Here is a 16,319-nt window from a genome sequence, read left to right as displayed (position 1 = left end):
AATGTGGAAAAAAATCTAAATATACAATAGGAGGAAGCTAATAAATTATGATATATCTATCATTTAATATTGTGAATCAATAAAAATGATATCATGTTTTTCTCATGTATCTGTGTCACTCTGTTGCCCAGCACTATGTGACATATTGTGTTTAATAAGTATCTATGGAATTAACTGAAAAAAGGTATAGTTTCATATATATACATATGAATACATATGTATGTATATATATACGTATATATATGAGAAAGAACATATTACAAAAAAGCATATACAACATGATCTCACTTATATAAGACATCTATATTTAGAAAATAGTGTGGAAAAGTAGTTGATGGCAGAGAAAGATATTCATAAAATATTTTCTAGTGACAAAGCAGACAAAATTACTTACAGTCAGATCCTATTGTTATATTCAAAAATATATATCTACATGTAAAGAAAAAAGACTGGAAGGATACATACCAAAATATTAACAATAGGAATACCTGATAGGGTTATAGGTGGCTTGACTTTTCTTTTGAAAGACCAGTGGAAAATTGAACTGAATTTTAAGTGCAAATTTTAAAAAGATTAAAGAAACTAAAGATGAAAAGTACAGAAACTGAACAAATATAATTTTAAAAACTCATTAGAAAGCACTTGTATTCATCCGGTGAAATCGTGTTCCAAGCATAGCTAATGAATAGAGATTTTCTCTCATTAGCACATAAAAGGCCTGAAATATTAATGTTAAACAGAGTTCTACCATCTTCCTTTGTGCTAAAAGCAAAATTGGAGGTGACACACAATGTGGATTAAGGACAGAAATAGGTGTCAGTGGCTCAGGGCTCAAATCTTTTCTGTACTAGTAATTACTTTTCTCTGAGCAAATCATAATTTTTCATTATCCTAGTTTATTGATTTGGAAAAAGCGCAGTGAAAATACTGACTTCTTCACAGGGCTGCTAGGCACAGTCACAGATATTAAGTACTTTGAAAACACTGAGCCAAAGCAACTCACTTGAATGTGAGTGCTTTAATGGAACGGGGTTAAGGATTTCGCTATCCCTTATCTCATGTCAACAATATGGGCGTTAACCCACTTGCTCAGTTTTACATTATTTCTCCTGTCACTTGTGCGCAAGGCAGTAAGCAGTTTATGTGTATTTGTTGTTTTCTCTGTTTTGCCACCTATTTCTCCACTCTCTCTGTTATTCTTTACAGGCCATCTCTGGGGAACTGCCTATAAAGTGCTTTGCCTTCCTTTGACCGATATGTCAGCAGCGACCCAAGCTAGGCCAACTAGACCCTCCTTCCTTGGGATGTGGGAATGAGGTGAGGGCCTAGGATGCTTGCAGCAGATTTGCCCCAATAGCAGGGTCTTTACTTGTTGCCTCTGAGGCCCCTTTTGAAAACTGGTGCTCCTCAAGGTTTCCTTCTATTTTCTGAGTTACCCCATATTCCTCTGATGAATTCCTATATTCCTTAAGATAGTCACCATTGGGGGATGCCTGGGTGGGTTGGTTGGTTAAGGGTCTGCTTCACCTCAGGTCATGATCTCGCAGTTTGTGGGTCCAAGCTCTGTATTGGGCTCTGTGCTGACAGCTTGGAGCCTGGAGCCTACTCTGGATCCTGGTTCTCCCTCTCTCTCTGCTCCTCCCCTGCTCACACTCTCTCTGTCTCTCAAAAATAAACATTAAAAAAAAAAAAAAAGATAGTCACCATTGGTTTATGTTACTAATGACCAAAAAATATAGGTTATATAAGAAGTCCCTGGAGGAAAAGGGCACTAAAAATCGAGTCCTCAGCATAATATAGAAACACTTGCATGATCTTCAGGGAGTAAGCCTTTTCTGTTTGCTTGCCTGCAGCAGGGTGAGCCCTGGTGTCCCCAGGATGCCCTCCCTAGGTGTTACAGAACAGCAATTCTTGTTTGAGGCTCTCGTTCCCAAGATCTAAGGACGAGACTTATGCTGTCCAACACGGTAGCCATAAGCCACATATAGCTATTTAAACTTAAATGAATGAAAATTAGGTAAAATTATAAATTCAGTTCCTCAGTAATAGTCGCTAATTTCAAGGCTAGTGGATACTGGTCTAGCCCAGAAATAGGAAACTTCCATGATTGCAAAAAGTTCTATTGAATGCTTGATTTATTTGGCTTCACCAAATTATATCTACGTTGCTTTGAGCCACCTGAAACAGATAAACATGTATCATGCAATACATTGCCAAGAAATGTTGTTAAACTCCTTAGGATAGACTTTTTTAAAAAGTTTATTTACTTATTTTGAGATAGAGAGAGAGAGTGCATGCATATCTGTGCATGAGCAGGGGAGGGGCAGAGAGAGAGGGAGAGAGAATCTCAAGGAGGCTCCATGCTGTCAGTGCAGAGCCCAATGGGGGCTCCATCCTACGAACCGTGAGATCATAACCTGAGTGGAAATCAAGAGTTGGATGCTTAACTGACTGAGCCACCCAGGTGCCCCTGAAGGATAAACTCTTAAATACATAATCTGTGAAGAAAAACAGTGACATGCTTCAGGCTTGAAATCCTAAGGCCTCGATGAATCATGGCTCTGCCACTTGCCTTGGGCATGTCACTCTACTGTTTTTGAGTCCTGGAATTCTCATTTGTAAAATAAAGCTAATATTAACCCAACCGACTCCTATAAGGACAAAGTAGTATAATATGGATCAATGCTATTAGCCTGACAGAGAGTTGATTCAAAATAGAACAATGAAGAGAATCTAAGTTCTCATAGGACCAAGAGTGAAAGAGGTGATCTGAGGGCACTAGGTAGTTTAGATGACACCCAGCCATCCTGGATTCCCTCCATCTACAGAGAAAAGAATCAGGATTGGAAATCACAGGCCTCCCCTGATTCTACTGTTCACTTCTGTGACTTCCTCTCCTCCACCCAGTACCCTTTTCCACACACCTCCCTACCTGGACATAGTACGGACTTTCACTCTGGGAGCTTCTGTTTTAAAAACAGACCAGTGCTATGAATGTTCTCAGTCAACTCTAAAGGGGAACAAGCTAAAAAATGAAGAAATAAGAATTTGCAAAAAAAAAAAAAAAAAAAAAATAGAAGCCTGGTGTTTGGGGTTTTGAGTTGTAAAGATAATATGACATGGCCCATATACTGTCTCGCTCTTCTTTGCATTTTGTTTGCCTTAATCTTATCAACATGCTAACTCCTGGGAAAAAATAAGTCTGAATTCAATGGTGGTTTTTATTTTTTCTACAAAAAGTCTCAAAGGTCTCATAACAATTATTATGTATGTTGTTAAAAGAGCACAGACAGATCCTGAATGTGTTAACTTGAGAAAAACCAAATATAAGCCAGAAAGAATATATAATGTATGTAAGTCTCATTAAGCTGTCATTACTTGGAAAGATAGTTTCCAGGCAAATAAACACCCAAATCTCACTCTTGCAGCTTCTTCTGAATAACACATTCAACTCAAATCTCCCATCCTCACACATTCTGTTGACTTCAAAGAGAATTATGAGTGAACAAGGAAATGAGAATCAGGTAGGGCAATTATAATTCTGAAAAAGAAAAACATGTAACATTGATTGGATTGCTCGGAAAAAAGAAAGCCATTCCTCCTTCAATATATTTAACTACTCAATAAGCCAAAGTGTTTTGGGGTCTAAATTTTTGTTCCTTTGAAAAGAAAGTAGAGTTGGAAAATATACTGTCACATGACCCCCAAAGTTGAGGGTATAACTGCATAGCATTCACCATTTTTATTTAAGTTCGACTTAATTTTCTGAATGCTGTCTCTGTGCCAGAAACCGTGTACCAAATGGTCAATTCAGCAGACTATTAAAAAGCTGCCCCCAAACAAACTCAGTACTCAAGCTGCCTAGGGAAACTGCCATTAGAATGCCAAGGTTTGTGTGACTTAAGGCAATGTGGTAGTAATAATACAGTGAAGGAATACATTTTGTATCTACAGGAGAGCATGGACTAGGACAGATGTGAAGGAAAAGCTACCCCATGATGATAACCTGTATTTATGTGCAAAAGGATTAATACTGGCGCTTAGAGGAAGAACACAGGCAGGCCCCGGGCCATGCTGCCAGGTACCCTGCAGAGGTACAAAGTCTGCCTCCAAGGTTAGGGAACTGTCCCTACTAATACTCTCTAATAACACTCTTCTCCATAACTTTCTTTAGGTTACTTCCCAGGTATGTATCACCTTCCTGAGGTAACTCGGCTCACATTCCCCTACACAGGTAATGGGGAGGAAATCCTGAAACACGGCACAACAAAACCATGCTAGAGAGGGCTGGAGCCTACGGTGGGGGAAAACTGTGGGCATTTCAGAGTTTGACAAAGGTGGACAGCATGACCCTGCCTGGGTCATGACTTACCTTCAGAGAATGAAATGAGATAATGACCATATACATGTGCAGTGTCTTCAAGGGAACAGAGGTTTTTCACAACAAAAGGATATTGGGCCACCAGGGCTGGGCAAAGCTGGGTATTTGGCATGAAAACACAGTGCATCATAACAAAGTCATTTAAAATGGAATCTGCAGGGGGAGAAAAAGGAAAGCAGAGAAAGAAATTAGGTTTTTGCAGAAATCCTTAGGAAAGCAAGAGTGTCTGTTTATCTGTTCTTGGTCAATGTCAATGGTTCTCATACATTGGCTTGGGGGATTGTGGTTTTACTGTACGTAGAGATGCTGCATATAAAAGATAATAATGTTGGGGCACCTGGGTGGCTCAGTCGGTTAAGCGTCCGACTTTGGCTCAGTCATGATCTCACAGTCTGTGAGTTTGAGTCCCCGTGTCGGGCACTGTGCTGACAGCTCAGAGCCTGGAGTCTGCTTCAGATTCTGTGTCTCCCTCTCTCTCTGCCCCTCCCCCACTTGTGCTCTGTCTCTCTCTATCAAAAATAAATAAACATTAAAAAAATTATTTAAAAAAAATAATAATGTTGACAGGCTTGAGGTCAAAACTCAATTTCTTAGGAGAGTGAACAAAAAGTATAGTATTTTTTAAGAGACTGCCTTTACAAACAGCACTGGTCACCTTAGCCACAATGTATATATAAAAAAATACATGTAATTAAAGAGCCACCCATGGGCATCCATGCATGCAGGATTAAGACACGGTCATTTCTTTGTCTACGTGACACCATACGTCTTTTGTCAACATCCGTTTTCCTTTGTATCTTTATCACCCAGTTTCCAGAGGGAGCAATGAAAGATCGGAGGCAAAGGATTTCTAGAAGGAGGTGATCAGAACAGAAAGATGGTGAGAGAAACAAAAGAAGAAAAAAAAGGACAAGATAAACGCTCTGAGCAGTAACTGAAGCAAAATGAAAGCTCTCTAGTACAGTTAGATGGTGGCTGTCCTATATTTGAAGCTATTTTGTCAGTAGGTAAGCAGGGGGATGGGTAGGGAAATAGGTAAGTCCCAAAGAGAAGCTTCATTTTGAATTCAGGGCTGGTTCCTCATTGCAAAGACAGCAGCATCCAGTCAGCATTGTTGGGAGAGCAGGGGACGGCAGGTGTTTAGAAGTACACTTGCTGAAACTTGCTATCTGAGATGCTATGTGGATTCTGATTAAGAAATGAACTATACTGGCTGGGGTTGGTGAGACTCTTCATATAGAAAATGGTAAGAGATGTGAAAATTTTAACTGAATACATTAGATTTCCAATGTCTATGTTTTAAATTAAATAATATTTTAACAAAAGAGATATAATTGATAGGTAACGCTGTGTAAGTTTAAGGTATATGATGTGTTGATTTGATACATTTACATATGACAACAGGATCACCACTGTAGCGTCAGCTGACACCTCTATCGGGTCACATAATGCCATTATACTCATTTACATATAAGTGATAAGTGTAATCCTCCGCAGTTGTCAGTTGGCATTGCCAGCTATTTCAGTCCTATTATTCAGTCCCAGAGAGGAAGCAGAGCAGACACCAGACTAGCTGCATGGAACTTCTCCCCTTAAGTACAAAAGGAGTCTGGCTTGTCTAAGTTTCACATCTAGGCTCGCCTTTAGATATTTTAGATATTCTCTGAGGACAGGGGAGTAATGCTTGTTTATAAGGCTCTCAGAAGGACTAGGCTGCACAGGAGTTTAAATTTTGCTAAAGCAGAGATTTGAGTTGGGGACTCCAAGGTTGGTGAGCTGGTCACCTAGCAAGGTAACAACCCAGCACCCATATTTTACTGTGGCTTTCTTGTTCTCTACTCATAGGCATGAACTCTTGAGGACTGATTTAAAAAAATCATTTCCTGCTAGAAAATAATTTCTCAAGTCACTCAATGACTAATGCTGGTCACAGAAATAAAAAGTTTAGGAAACTAATAGGTCTTAGGTAGAAAATAGATGTTTCGGTAAATTAAGAGAATGTACTGTCAGACCCAGGAGTGTTTATTTCTATGGTGAAAACCAGTTTTGCTGTCAACTCTGACATTTCTCACTGTATTATAAACCCATAAATGCCAAGGTCTTTCCCTCTACTGCATCTGTGTTTCAAGGGCCTACTAGCGTTACTTTTAGGATGACTATGGCACATTCATATTTTTGATTATGAGAAAGATACTGATTTATTCTTTATCTCCAAGCTATGAACATTACACTTGTGAGAAAGAATCCAAAAAGCCAGCAGAGAATGAAGTTTGATACTAAATTTGATGTTAACCTAGTTCTAACAACAAAAATGAAAGGGTCAGGAATCACATTCTACATGCCAGCCACAAAATGCACTGATTTCTAGGCTTCAATTTTTAGAAAGCAATACTCTAGTCCCCACCCCTCTTAGAGGTGACTTTAAAAGAAAGGATATATTTGTTCTTCATGGGTAGTAAAGATCTTACAGATCTTTCCCTAGATGCCATAGTCTCTAATGTACCAGAATCCTCCTTTTCAGTCAATATTTACTTTACAGAATATGCTGTTTCTTGTACCAGGTAATCACACATTCTGGGCAAATACTTAATCGGGGGTAGAGGGGGATCTGTTATATTTTTCCTGACCTCAGGTTCTAGAAAAGTGGTTTATTTGGGGTTAGGTATGCCCCCTAGAAGCAAGGATTCCCCATCTAATGGGTCCATTGAGGGTTTCCTTTCTCAAAAAAAAAAAAAAAAAAAAAAAAGGTTTTATCACACTCTTCTTGCTCAGACATCTTCGACCATTCCCCAATGCTTATCTTTGTATTTAAGACCCTGTAAGATCTTAGACCTTATTCTTAGACCTTGCCCTCTTCCTCCTACTTATGTATATGATAGTCTGGCAGAACCAGACCGCTTGATGCTCCTTGCCCATTTCTAGGTCAGCACTAATGTCCTTCAGTATGGAAGGCTTTGTTCCCAGTCTCTAGTCACTAACCTCCAGCCTTCCTGCAGGGCCACTTCAAGGCTATATATTCTTCATGACACTTTGCCTCAGGTACCCTCAGCTAGTCCCCTCCTGAAGCACTGGCCACATTCTGCCTTATGTTCAAGTTATTTGCAGATTCCTTTATGTCCTCTAGCAGGTTATAAACTTCCTGAGGACAGGAGGGTGACTTTTTTCTTCACCTTGCCCAGTTCAAAGCATCCAGCTTTGTCTCTGCCCAACAAGATACTCAACAGATATTGAACCAAAAATGAGTGCCCTGGAGTCAGAGATCCTGGCTTTTATATCCACTACTCTCCAATTAATTTGCTACACGAGAAAGCAAATCTCAGATAATCTATTTATAAAATTAGAAGCTGGAATGAAGAGATAAAATAAGAAGTAAATCAGTGGCAAAATACTTTTAGGAGATATATAATAATAATGATGACTTTACCTTGAGTATATTGCAGAAGTGATGGAACTGGGCTTTGAATTATTACTAAATATTTGAGATAAATCTTTGAGTTTCTTTTAGTGATAAATGTTCTTCTTTGGGCTTAATATGCTTAAAATATTAACCTATTATTCTGAGACAGGCCAGTAAGACAGGATTTTTTTTTTTAAACTTGAATATGCGTTGTTCCAAAGTCATGTACAAGATGGTAACCAAAATGGAGAATGATATCATAACTCTGAACACTCAGGTTCAGTGGTGAGATTCATCTCATTCATCCTCGAATCTCTGTGTCTTAGTCAAAAGGATTGTTTCACTGTAAGGTGGTATTATGAGTTGAATTTTGTCCCCCCAAAAAGGCAGGTTGAAGTCCTAACCCTCAATACCTAAGAATGTGACCTTATTTGGAAATAGGGTCTTTGCAGATGTAGTTAAGAAGAGGTCATTAGTGTGGGCCCTAATTCAATACGCATCTACAAAACAAGGAATGCCAAGGATCACTGGCAAACCACCAGAAGCTAGGAGAGTGGCATGGAACAGACTCTCTCACAGCTCTCAGAAGGAGCCAATGTGCTGTCACCTTGATCTTGGACTTGTAGTCTCCAGCACTGTCAGACAATAAATTTCTATTGTTTAAGCCATCTAGTTTGTGGTACTTTGTTATGACAGCCCTGGGAGACTAACAGGTGCTGGTGTTTAGTTACACCCTGGGGCAGCCCAGGGTCCAAGCCTAAGAATCTACAACCACAGACAGAATCATTTAACTCTCAGCTGGAACAAGGTTGTGCCTTTTAGGTAGACAGCTTCAAATTCCTTATGGAAATAGATAGGATTTGAGTTATTAACTAATGGATGTCTATGAAAGTCTATTCTTAATATGTATAAGACTGAGCCATCTACAAAAGACAGACAGAATTTGAGCAGGCAGAGGAGGGTCTGAAAGATTGTTCCCTGACTCAGCCACGCAGGAATGCTCTTCTAATGTTAATACACATAACTCCCCTCTAAAACTGTTTGGATACACATACTGCGAATGAATTCAGGATTTTTGCTGTTGTTGTTATCTTTTTTGTTTGTTTGTTTTTACAGTGCTCTGCATGGATTTAATGGATACACAAAACTGTTCTCGGTGTTTACCTGTTGCTTCATTTAAAGCTGGCTCAAGGCGTATTGTTTCTAGAAAATGCTCTAAAATTTTTTCAGGTGTTCCTGACATCACAGTATACCTGGATAAGAAATAAAAACATCATCAGTTTTTCAAAAGTGGGCAAATCATTAATCAATGACTTTTCACATATCTAAGTTTTTTGTGTGTTTTCTGTTTTGTTTTGGTTTACTTATTCCTTGTTTGAGTCCCAGAGAACCATTATGACTTAACTTATGGCCCACATTCTCCTTATGGTAAGAGAGACCATGTACCTTGCCAAAGCCACACAGGAAGACCATGAAAAAACCCTTCACAAATTGAAGTAGTTAGTAAAACGTTATTCTTTTTTCCCTACATGGAACTGAAGTAGACTTGGAGAGCGGCTCTAGCAGGCTGGGAACTGAGAAGCTTCAGCCTTGCTCCAAGGGGAATGGAAAGGAACATGTAAATCACAGGGCAGTTCGGGTCAGGCAGGGGGAGCTGGCGAGGGCAAGTGACAGTAAACTAGGTTACCCATATATGGGTTATTTGTAGCACAATCTCGGTCCCACATTGGATTCCCCTGCCTATTTCTGGAATGCTCTGTCTTTCCCAACTGTACACTGGTGTGTGCTTTGGAAACACAGCTAAGAATAAAACAAGAGAAAGGAAAACAAAACCCCAAACGCCACTGAGCAGACAAACTCCAGTAGCATCTGGATAGGAAATAAATCAACACTAGAAAATCCATAGATTTATTTCAACGTAAAATGTATATTATTTGGGGGTAGAGTGTGTTAGTCATTATTTCAGAAGATCCATCCGTGGGTTTCATCAACCAACAGGACAGGATTTATTTTTTAACCTGAATGTGGGCTATTTCAAAGTCATATCGAAGATGGTAACAAAGCAGTGAATGAAACCACAGGCAAAATACATTAAGGTGATCTGGGCACTCCTATGCTAAAACTCAGACTTTGCTTTTCTGCTCGGAATTTCACATAAAGCAAAATGATGGGAAGAAAAACAACAATGAAAAACAAATGTTCAGAAAGCAGTGGTATGATTCGGCTCCAGGAGGACTCAGATTTCTTTGTCTCCTCACCAACACTCTTTCCTTGCCTGTTTGAGACCTTGGAGGAAGTGTGCTTAGATTCCAAGAACATCTCTAATGTATTAATCCTCAAGGTCTTAACCTCCTGCCTGAGGGAGTAAAGAAGAAGCAATCCAACATATAGCCCCATGCATGTGAGAACAGAGACTGAGTGAAAGAACTCTGGTATTGAATGAGTAGCAAATGCAGTCTACCCGGATGGTAAGGTGACCATTAGTTAAGACTATTCTATGTGTGCATGCTAGTGTGTGTGTGCACTCAGGACCAAAAAGAAGCTGAAGAGTTAAATCTTTGAGGAAACCTGACTTTGGAGCCTAGAGGAAGAAAGGGGGAATAGGAAAAAAAAGATCTATTTTAACCTCACAAGTATCACCCCTTTCTCAAAATAAATAAGGCAAAAGACAAGGGTTTTACCTCTCGTAGGCAATGGCTATTTGAGGAAAGGAGAGGGTGTATCGATAATGGCCTTGAACACTTAAATGGAGAAAACCGCTGAGTTCATTCAATAATTCCTGAAATACCTGATCCTTGGATAGTACTCTCTAGGCAAGCTGGAAGATGGGTGGCATTGACCACATTAATAAGGAATCGGGCTGGAGAGGGCATCAGCATCTGTTGAGTATTTCCTACGCCCTAAACAGCTAGGTGGGCACTGAACCATGTCGTCATTGCTTATTCCTGTTAGTTAAATATTATCTTCATTCTGCAGATGGAGAATCTGCTGGGCAAGGGGAGGCAGCAGGCCTATGGTCACAGAGTTAGTAAGTGCCAGATCTCTGCTGTGAGCCTGGTCTGGCTTCGGAGCACAAGCGTGTGTCTTGTGGCCCGGCTCTGTCTGTGCCCCAAGACGCTTGGAGCAGAGGGTATGTCTAGGTACCTGGAGCTCATTCTGAAAAGGAACTTGTTTGTGTCTGAAAACAAGTTTTATTTAAATAAGATGATAAATACATTACACAGAACACCAGTGACTTGTATTTGGCATGGCACTGGGCAGTTGTCGCTAGCAGGCTGTAAGCTTTCTGGCTGGTTACATGATGGGTATTTCAGTTTGAAATGTGTTCTCTCCTCAGAAGTTTAACTCTGCCGGGTTGGCTTAACATTCTGGTGTTCTTGGTTCGGACATCCCTTAGCTAGAGTATTTATGTCTGGCCACAAAGAATGAAGACCGAGGGGCAAACCAGATTTCCTATCACCTCCTTAGAGAGAAGTGACATGTCTGCCCACCTCGTCAGTCTCAGACACCAGATCTTCCTTTTGCTACCAAGGGCTCCCTCTAGTGGTACAGCTGCTGTGGCTGCCTTAGCCCATCCTCTCCCTCAGCTCCATAGAGGGCAGTGCAGGTGTTGATATTCTTAGGTCACGGAACTCTGAAGAGAAAGAGCCAGGGAGCTTCTGGCCAGATGCAGCCATCTGTGAATTTGTAGCCCTGGGCTTGGCTGAAACACCATATTATTGCTTTGTTTCAGGCTGGACACTGCCAGACACCCTCTGCTTGACCTCTGTTTAACTGAGGGACTTGAATCCCAGACAGCACGGCTTTTTTCAGTTTATTTCATGAAGGAGCTATTCTAGTCCAAGTTAAAAAGAAGCCCAAATTGATTACATTATCCAAGCTGTGGGCTTTTAAGCCTGTGACAGAAAAATCTGTTCCTAATGCCAAGTCTGGAAATGAGGACACTTCTATCTGCACCTAGAACAACAACGACAAAGGATGGAGGGGAGGAGAACCTAAAAGAGACTATCTTTCTGCAAACAGAATGGACCTGAGCAATTGGGTGGTTGACAGTCTAAGGAAAAAGCAACACAGTAACTAAAGCAGGAGAAGTCCCTTTAAATTCTCTCTTTCCTATTAAAATCACATAACTACACAGCAGAAGATAACCAAAATGGTAAATGTTTGAGAGCCTGAGATAGTTTATTCAGCATGAGAAACACTGTCTTGATATTGATGTTTTAATATCACACTCAGAGTTGAGTGGCTTGGGCAGTCAGGCAGCTTTGAAAATTTAAAATGTATACATGAAAAACTGTTCTGGATTTCTCAGGGGAAAAGTTAATCAGAAAAATAACATTATGGGGCACTGGTTGGCTCAGTTGGTTGAGCGTCCAACTTTGGCTCAGGTCATGATCTCACAGTTTGTGAGTTCAATCCCTGCATCAGGCTCACTGCTGTCAGTGCAGAGCCCGTTTTGGAGCCTCTGTCTCCCTCTCTCTCTCAAAAATAAATAAACACTTAAAAAAAAAGAAAAGAAAAATAACATTACTATTGGCACCAATGTGATGACCCTCTTTGAGTTCAAAAGGGATGATTTCTGAAAAGATGGAGGCCCTATATGTTCCTGAATTTTAAGTCTACCCACAGACATCGTTGTTGGCATATTGTCAAAGTTATCCAGAACATCAGGCCAAAATTCACTTACATGGTGCCGTGCCCCCTTTAACTCTGGTCTGGCATGAGAAAGCCCGACATGGAAAGAGACCCCTCGAGAGAATGACTTTTTCCTCTTCAGGGAGCTGATCTTGCCCAGCGCATTATTTTGTGCTGACGGATATTTCTTAAAGGGTGCGCTGTGAACATGCACACGTTTTTGAATTATATAAGAAATCTGGATCGGTCTACAGAACACAGAAAAGGAGATGTAACGGAAATCAGATCCAGGCCTAAAATAAACTGAATACATGGGCTTCTCCTCTTCTGTTCCCTTTAGTTTGATTTCATAAGAAAATCTATATTTGGAAGGTGCTCTGAATGGACTATGTTGTAACAAGCAAACGCTTTTGATCATTCCCCCATGGTATGAAGAGGTGAAAGAAGCGGGGCCTCCGGGGGACTTCTTGGTCAAATGTTTCAAGGTTAAGGAGAATTTTCAAGGCTTACTTTTTCAGGTGGCAAAATTTTCCTGAGACATCTGAGGCATTATTAAAGAATGCAGATCTACACTGTAAAATGCTCCAGATATATTTAAGCACACTAAAGAAAATCAGTGGGGAGGGACCTAACCTTCGCATTAAAAATATCTTCATTCTCGTCTTCCATGGGCTGAACGGATAACTGTTGAAAACATTCATGAGAGAACATTTTCAAGAATGGGTAGCAGCGGAAAAAAAAAACAAACATGAAGAATTCTGGATGGCAGTTTACAGATTTGGAAGTGAAAGAACAGTTTTTTATATGGTCTGTTTTATGTCAGCCCTTTTGAAATATATTGGTTTGCAGTGTTTAAATGATAGTGTTGAGGATACAGTATTTACATACTGTATATTGCCATAGTAAGCTTCATGGCTGAAGGAAGAAAAGCATTGAAGTTGTCAGCTTGACATTGCTGCCAGCTTTACCATTACAAGCTTTGTAATCCTGGTCAAGTAGCTGGCTTCTGAGCCTGCTTTTTCCATCGGTAAAAAGGAGTGTGTAGTCAGGATTACATGAAACACGCAAATATATTATGCTACTCATAATATTCTATTTCTTCCCACCTTCTTTGAAAATACGTTGATTCATCCAGATGAAAATGTCTGAGCTTTGGGCTTTGAGTCTAAACAATAAAAATTCATCAGTTACCGTGAGTGGCCTGATTAAAGGGAACACCCCATTTGTGTTGCAAACAAAGGAAAATTACTTGGGATGCATTCTTTTTCAACATATTATTTGGTGACACTTCTTTGGCTACAGGAGTGGTGTTTTTGTTATTCTAAGATTGAAAATTAATCTTTATTTTAAAAACAAGATTCTGCAATCTTTCACAATTTCTTAAAGCTACATTTCCTTGTTCTCCTGTCTTACTATTCAAGTGTTGGTACATTTGATGGAAAAAAGTCTCATGTAAGAAGTTGCAACAAAAGGGACGCCTGGGTGGCTTAGGTGGTTAAGTGTCTGACTTCAGCTCAGGTCATAATCTCGAAGTTCATGGGTTCAAGCTCCACGTCAGGCTCTGTGCTGACAGCTCAGAGCCTGGAGTCTGCTTCGGATTCTGTGTCTCTCTCTCTCTCTCTGCCCCTCCCTTATTCATGCTCCATCTCTGTCTCTCTCCAAAATGAATAAACATCAAAAAAAAAAAAAAACAACAAAAAAAAAGAAGTTGCAACAAAAGATGGAATGGGATATAGGCATACTAAAAGAGGCTCAAGTTAAATAGAGAACCAAAGGGCACCTGGGTGGCTCAGTTAGTTAAGCATTTGACTCTTGATTGTGGCTCAGATCGTGATCTCACAGTCGTGAGATCGAGCCTCGCGTTGGGCTCTGGGCTCTGCGCTGGGCATGGAGGCTGCTTAAGATTCTCTTTCTCCCTCTCCTTCTCCCCCTCCCTGCTCTCTCACTCTCTCAAAGCAAACAAACAAAACAAAACACCCTGGGAGCCTAAGAAGTGTGAAGCGAACACCCTTTTGATGTTAGCAGTATTGAGTACAGATGAGGCCAGATGGATGCTTCTAGACTGCAATCCACAGACGGTCTTATATTTTAAGTCTGGGTTCCTGCCAAAGATGCTCATTCTGATAACAAGATGAAAACACTTCTCAAGAAATCCTACATGTGAAATTCAAATACCAAAGGTTCTTATCACCTCGGGGCCTACCTATCCTCTGTGTGGCCTGGCACTCCTATTTCCATTGTTCTCGCCGCCTTCTGTTCCAAAGCTATCACGGTTGAACACTGTATGCAGAGAGTGTCCTTAGCGTAGGGGAAGAGTATCCTCTGAATTACTCCAGGCAGCACCAAGCTCAATGCAGTGCCAGAAATGGATACATTATACTCCACAAGATGTGTGATTAGTCAATAGAGAGAAAAAAAGTCACACACACTGCCGTCTTCCACAAAAAAGGAGAGCATGCTATTGTAGAAATGATGATACCATGTGAAAAGGTTAATCATAGTCTGGCAATTGCAGTGTTGGATGCAAACCTACTTTTGCTGAGGCTGTGAGTTTCCTTGATTAGAAGCCCTGTTCCCTGCTGGGACCTTCTCCAGCACCAAGACATCTTGGTCATGTTCTTTAAGTCTGACTGTATTCGCCTCAACGTCCTGCAAATACAAATTACACCACATACAGATGCTGCTGTTTTCTCAGACAATGCAAAAAATTTCAAATGCTTCAGAAACTCATTTGGTGCTTGTGATGCTAATTGTTGCATCTACAAATTAAGTCATTTTCAAAGTCAGGGCTGGAATGGTCAGAGATAGGACCAGATGAGGTTTGAGACATATGGTTTTAAAACTCTGCTTTTACCCCAGATTCAGAAAAACAACCGAGTAGAGAGGAGTGTGGTTGTACTGTGAGAAACCTTTCAGAGAGAGTGGCATAACGGGAAGAGAGGGGAGCAAGTACACTTATCCTTAGAAAAATATGTGGCTTTCTTCTGAGGGCGTGTCATTTTCATAGGCATGCACCTTTTCTCTCTCATCAAAAGATTCTGTTTGTTTTTTTAAAAAATCAGCTGGAGGGGCACCTGGGTGGTTCAGTTGGTTAAGCGTCTGACTTTGGCTCAGGTCCTCGTCTCACGGTTCATGAGTTCGAGCCCCACATTGTGCTCTGTGCTGACAGCTCAGAGCCTGGAGCCTGCTTCGGATTCTGGGTCTCCCTCTCTCTCTGCCCCTTCCCCACTCATGCTCTGTCTCTGTCTCTCTCAAAAATAAATAAACATTAAAAAAATCAGTTTGAAATGTGTTAAAAACATTTTTCAGTTATTTTGAATAATTTTATAAACCGTATCAATGATAATGATCCTAACCTGATTCTTTCCAAGAATTTTTTTTGGCTAAGTGTAAACTCCTTGTGTGTAAACTTCAAAGAGTTACTAAAGTTTACCTCTAAATTTCAATGTCACTTGAACAATTAAATTAAAAATCTTGACAGACTTTTTTTCATCATTTGGTCCCCATTTTAAAAGAGATAACAAGTCAAATTCCGCGAGGCATTTTTTTTTCTATATTATTCAATGGTATAATTTTAAATTTAACTTTTTTGCATTAAAGGAACACATTTCTAAGACAAACTTTGTTGTCAGAATCTTGTCCCCAAAGGCAAAGGCTTAAGGCCCTGTGAGAATAGGTGTTCATACATAAGGAACGGAGAATGACATTGTGAAGCATCATTAAGTAAGGCTGAACGTACCAGTAACTGCATTTAGAACTTCAGGGTAGGATAGAGAAAGATGCTAAGGCTGGGAGAGACAGAGAAGAGAGTGTGCTCAGTGTAGAAAAAGAGCAAAATGACCCTAGAGGAAACAGTCTCCCAGAGTGAACTCAAGCTGGGGCAGGCTGGTCTGCAGGCCACCTGAG

General features: G+C 40.3%; 1 protein-coding gene across 13 annotated transcripts in view; it reads right to left on the bottom strand.

The window, feature by feature from the left end:
• The window catches only part of RAPGEF4 (Rap guanine nucleotide exchange factor 4), a 286,855-nt gene that overhangs the window by 46,015 nt on the left and 224,521 nt on the right, over window positions 1-16,319 (bottom strand). For 11 of the 13 annotated variants that reach the window (XM_027055477.2, XM_027055478.2, XM_027055479.2 and 8 more), the window contains 3 exons: window positions 14,947-15,062; window positions 8,943-9,031; window positions 4,456-4,534 (listed from right to left, as the gene is read on the bottom strand). In XM_027055477.2, the coding sequence (XP_026911278.1) occupies window positions 4,456-4,534; window positions 8,943-9,031; window positions 14,947-15,062 (284 nt within the window). Of the gene's footprint in view, window positions 1-246; window positions 3,542-4,372; window positions 4,535-8,942; window positions 9,032-14,946; window positions 15,063-16,319 lie in introns of those variants that run through there. The other 2 variants (XM_053215292.1, XR_008295437.1) reach the window with 2 other exon arrangements.

The sequence above is a fragment of the Acinonyx jubatus genome, chromosome C1 (assembly GCF_027475565.1).
Source record: "Acinonyx jubatus isolate Ajub_Pintada_27869175 chromosome C1, VMU_Ajub_asm_v1.0, whole genome shotgun sequence".
Classification (NCBI taxonomy): Eukaryota; Metazoa; Chordata; class Mammalia; order Carnivora; family Felidae; genus Acinonyx; species Acinonyx jubatus.
Note: the sequence above shows the minus strand (reverse complement) of the source record. Positions and strands in the feature narration are given on the sequence as shown.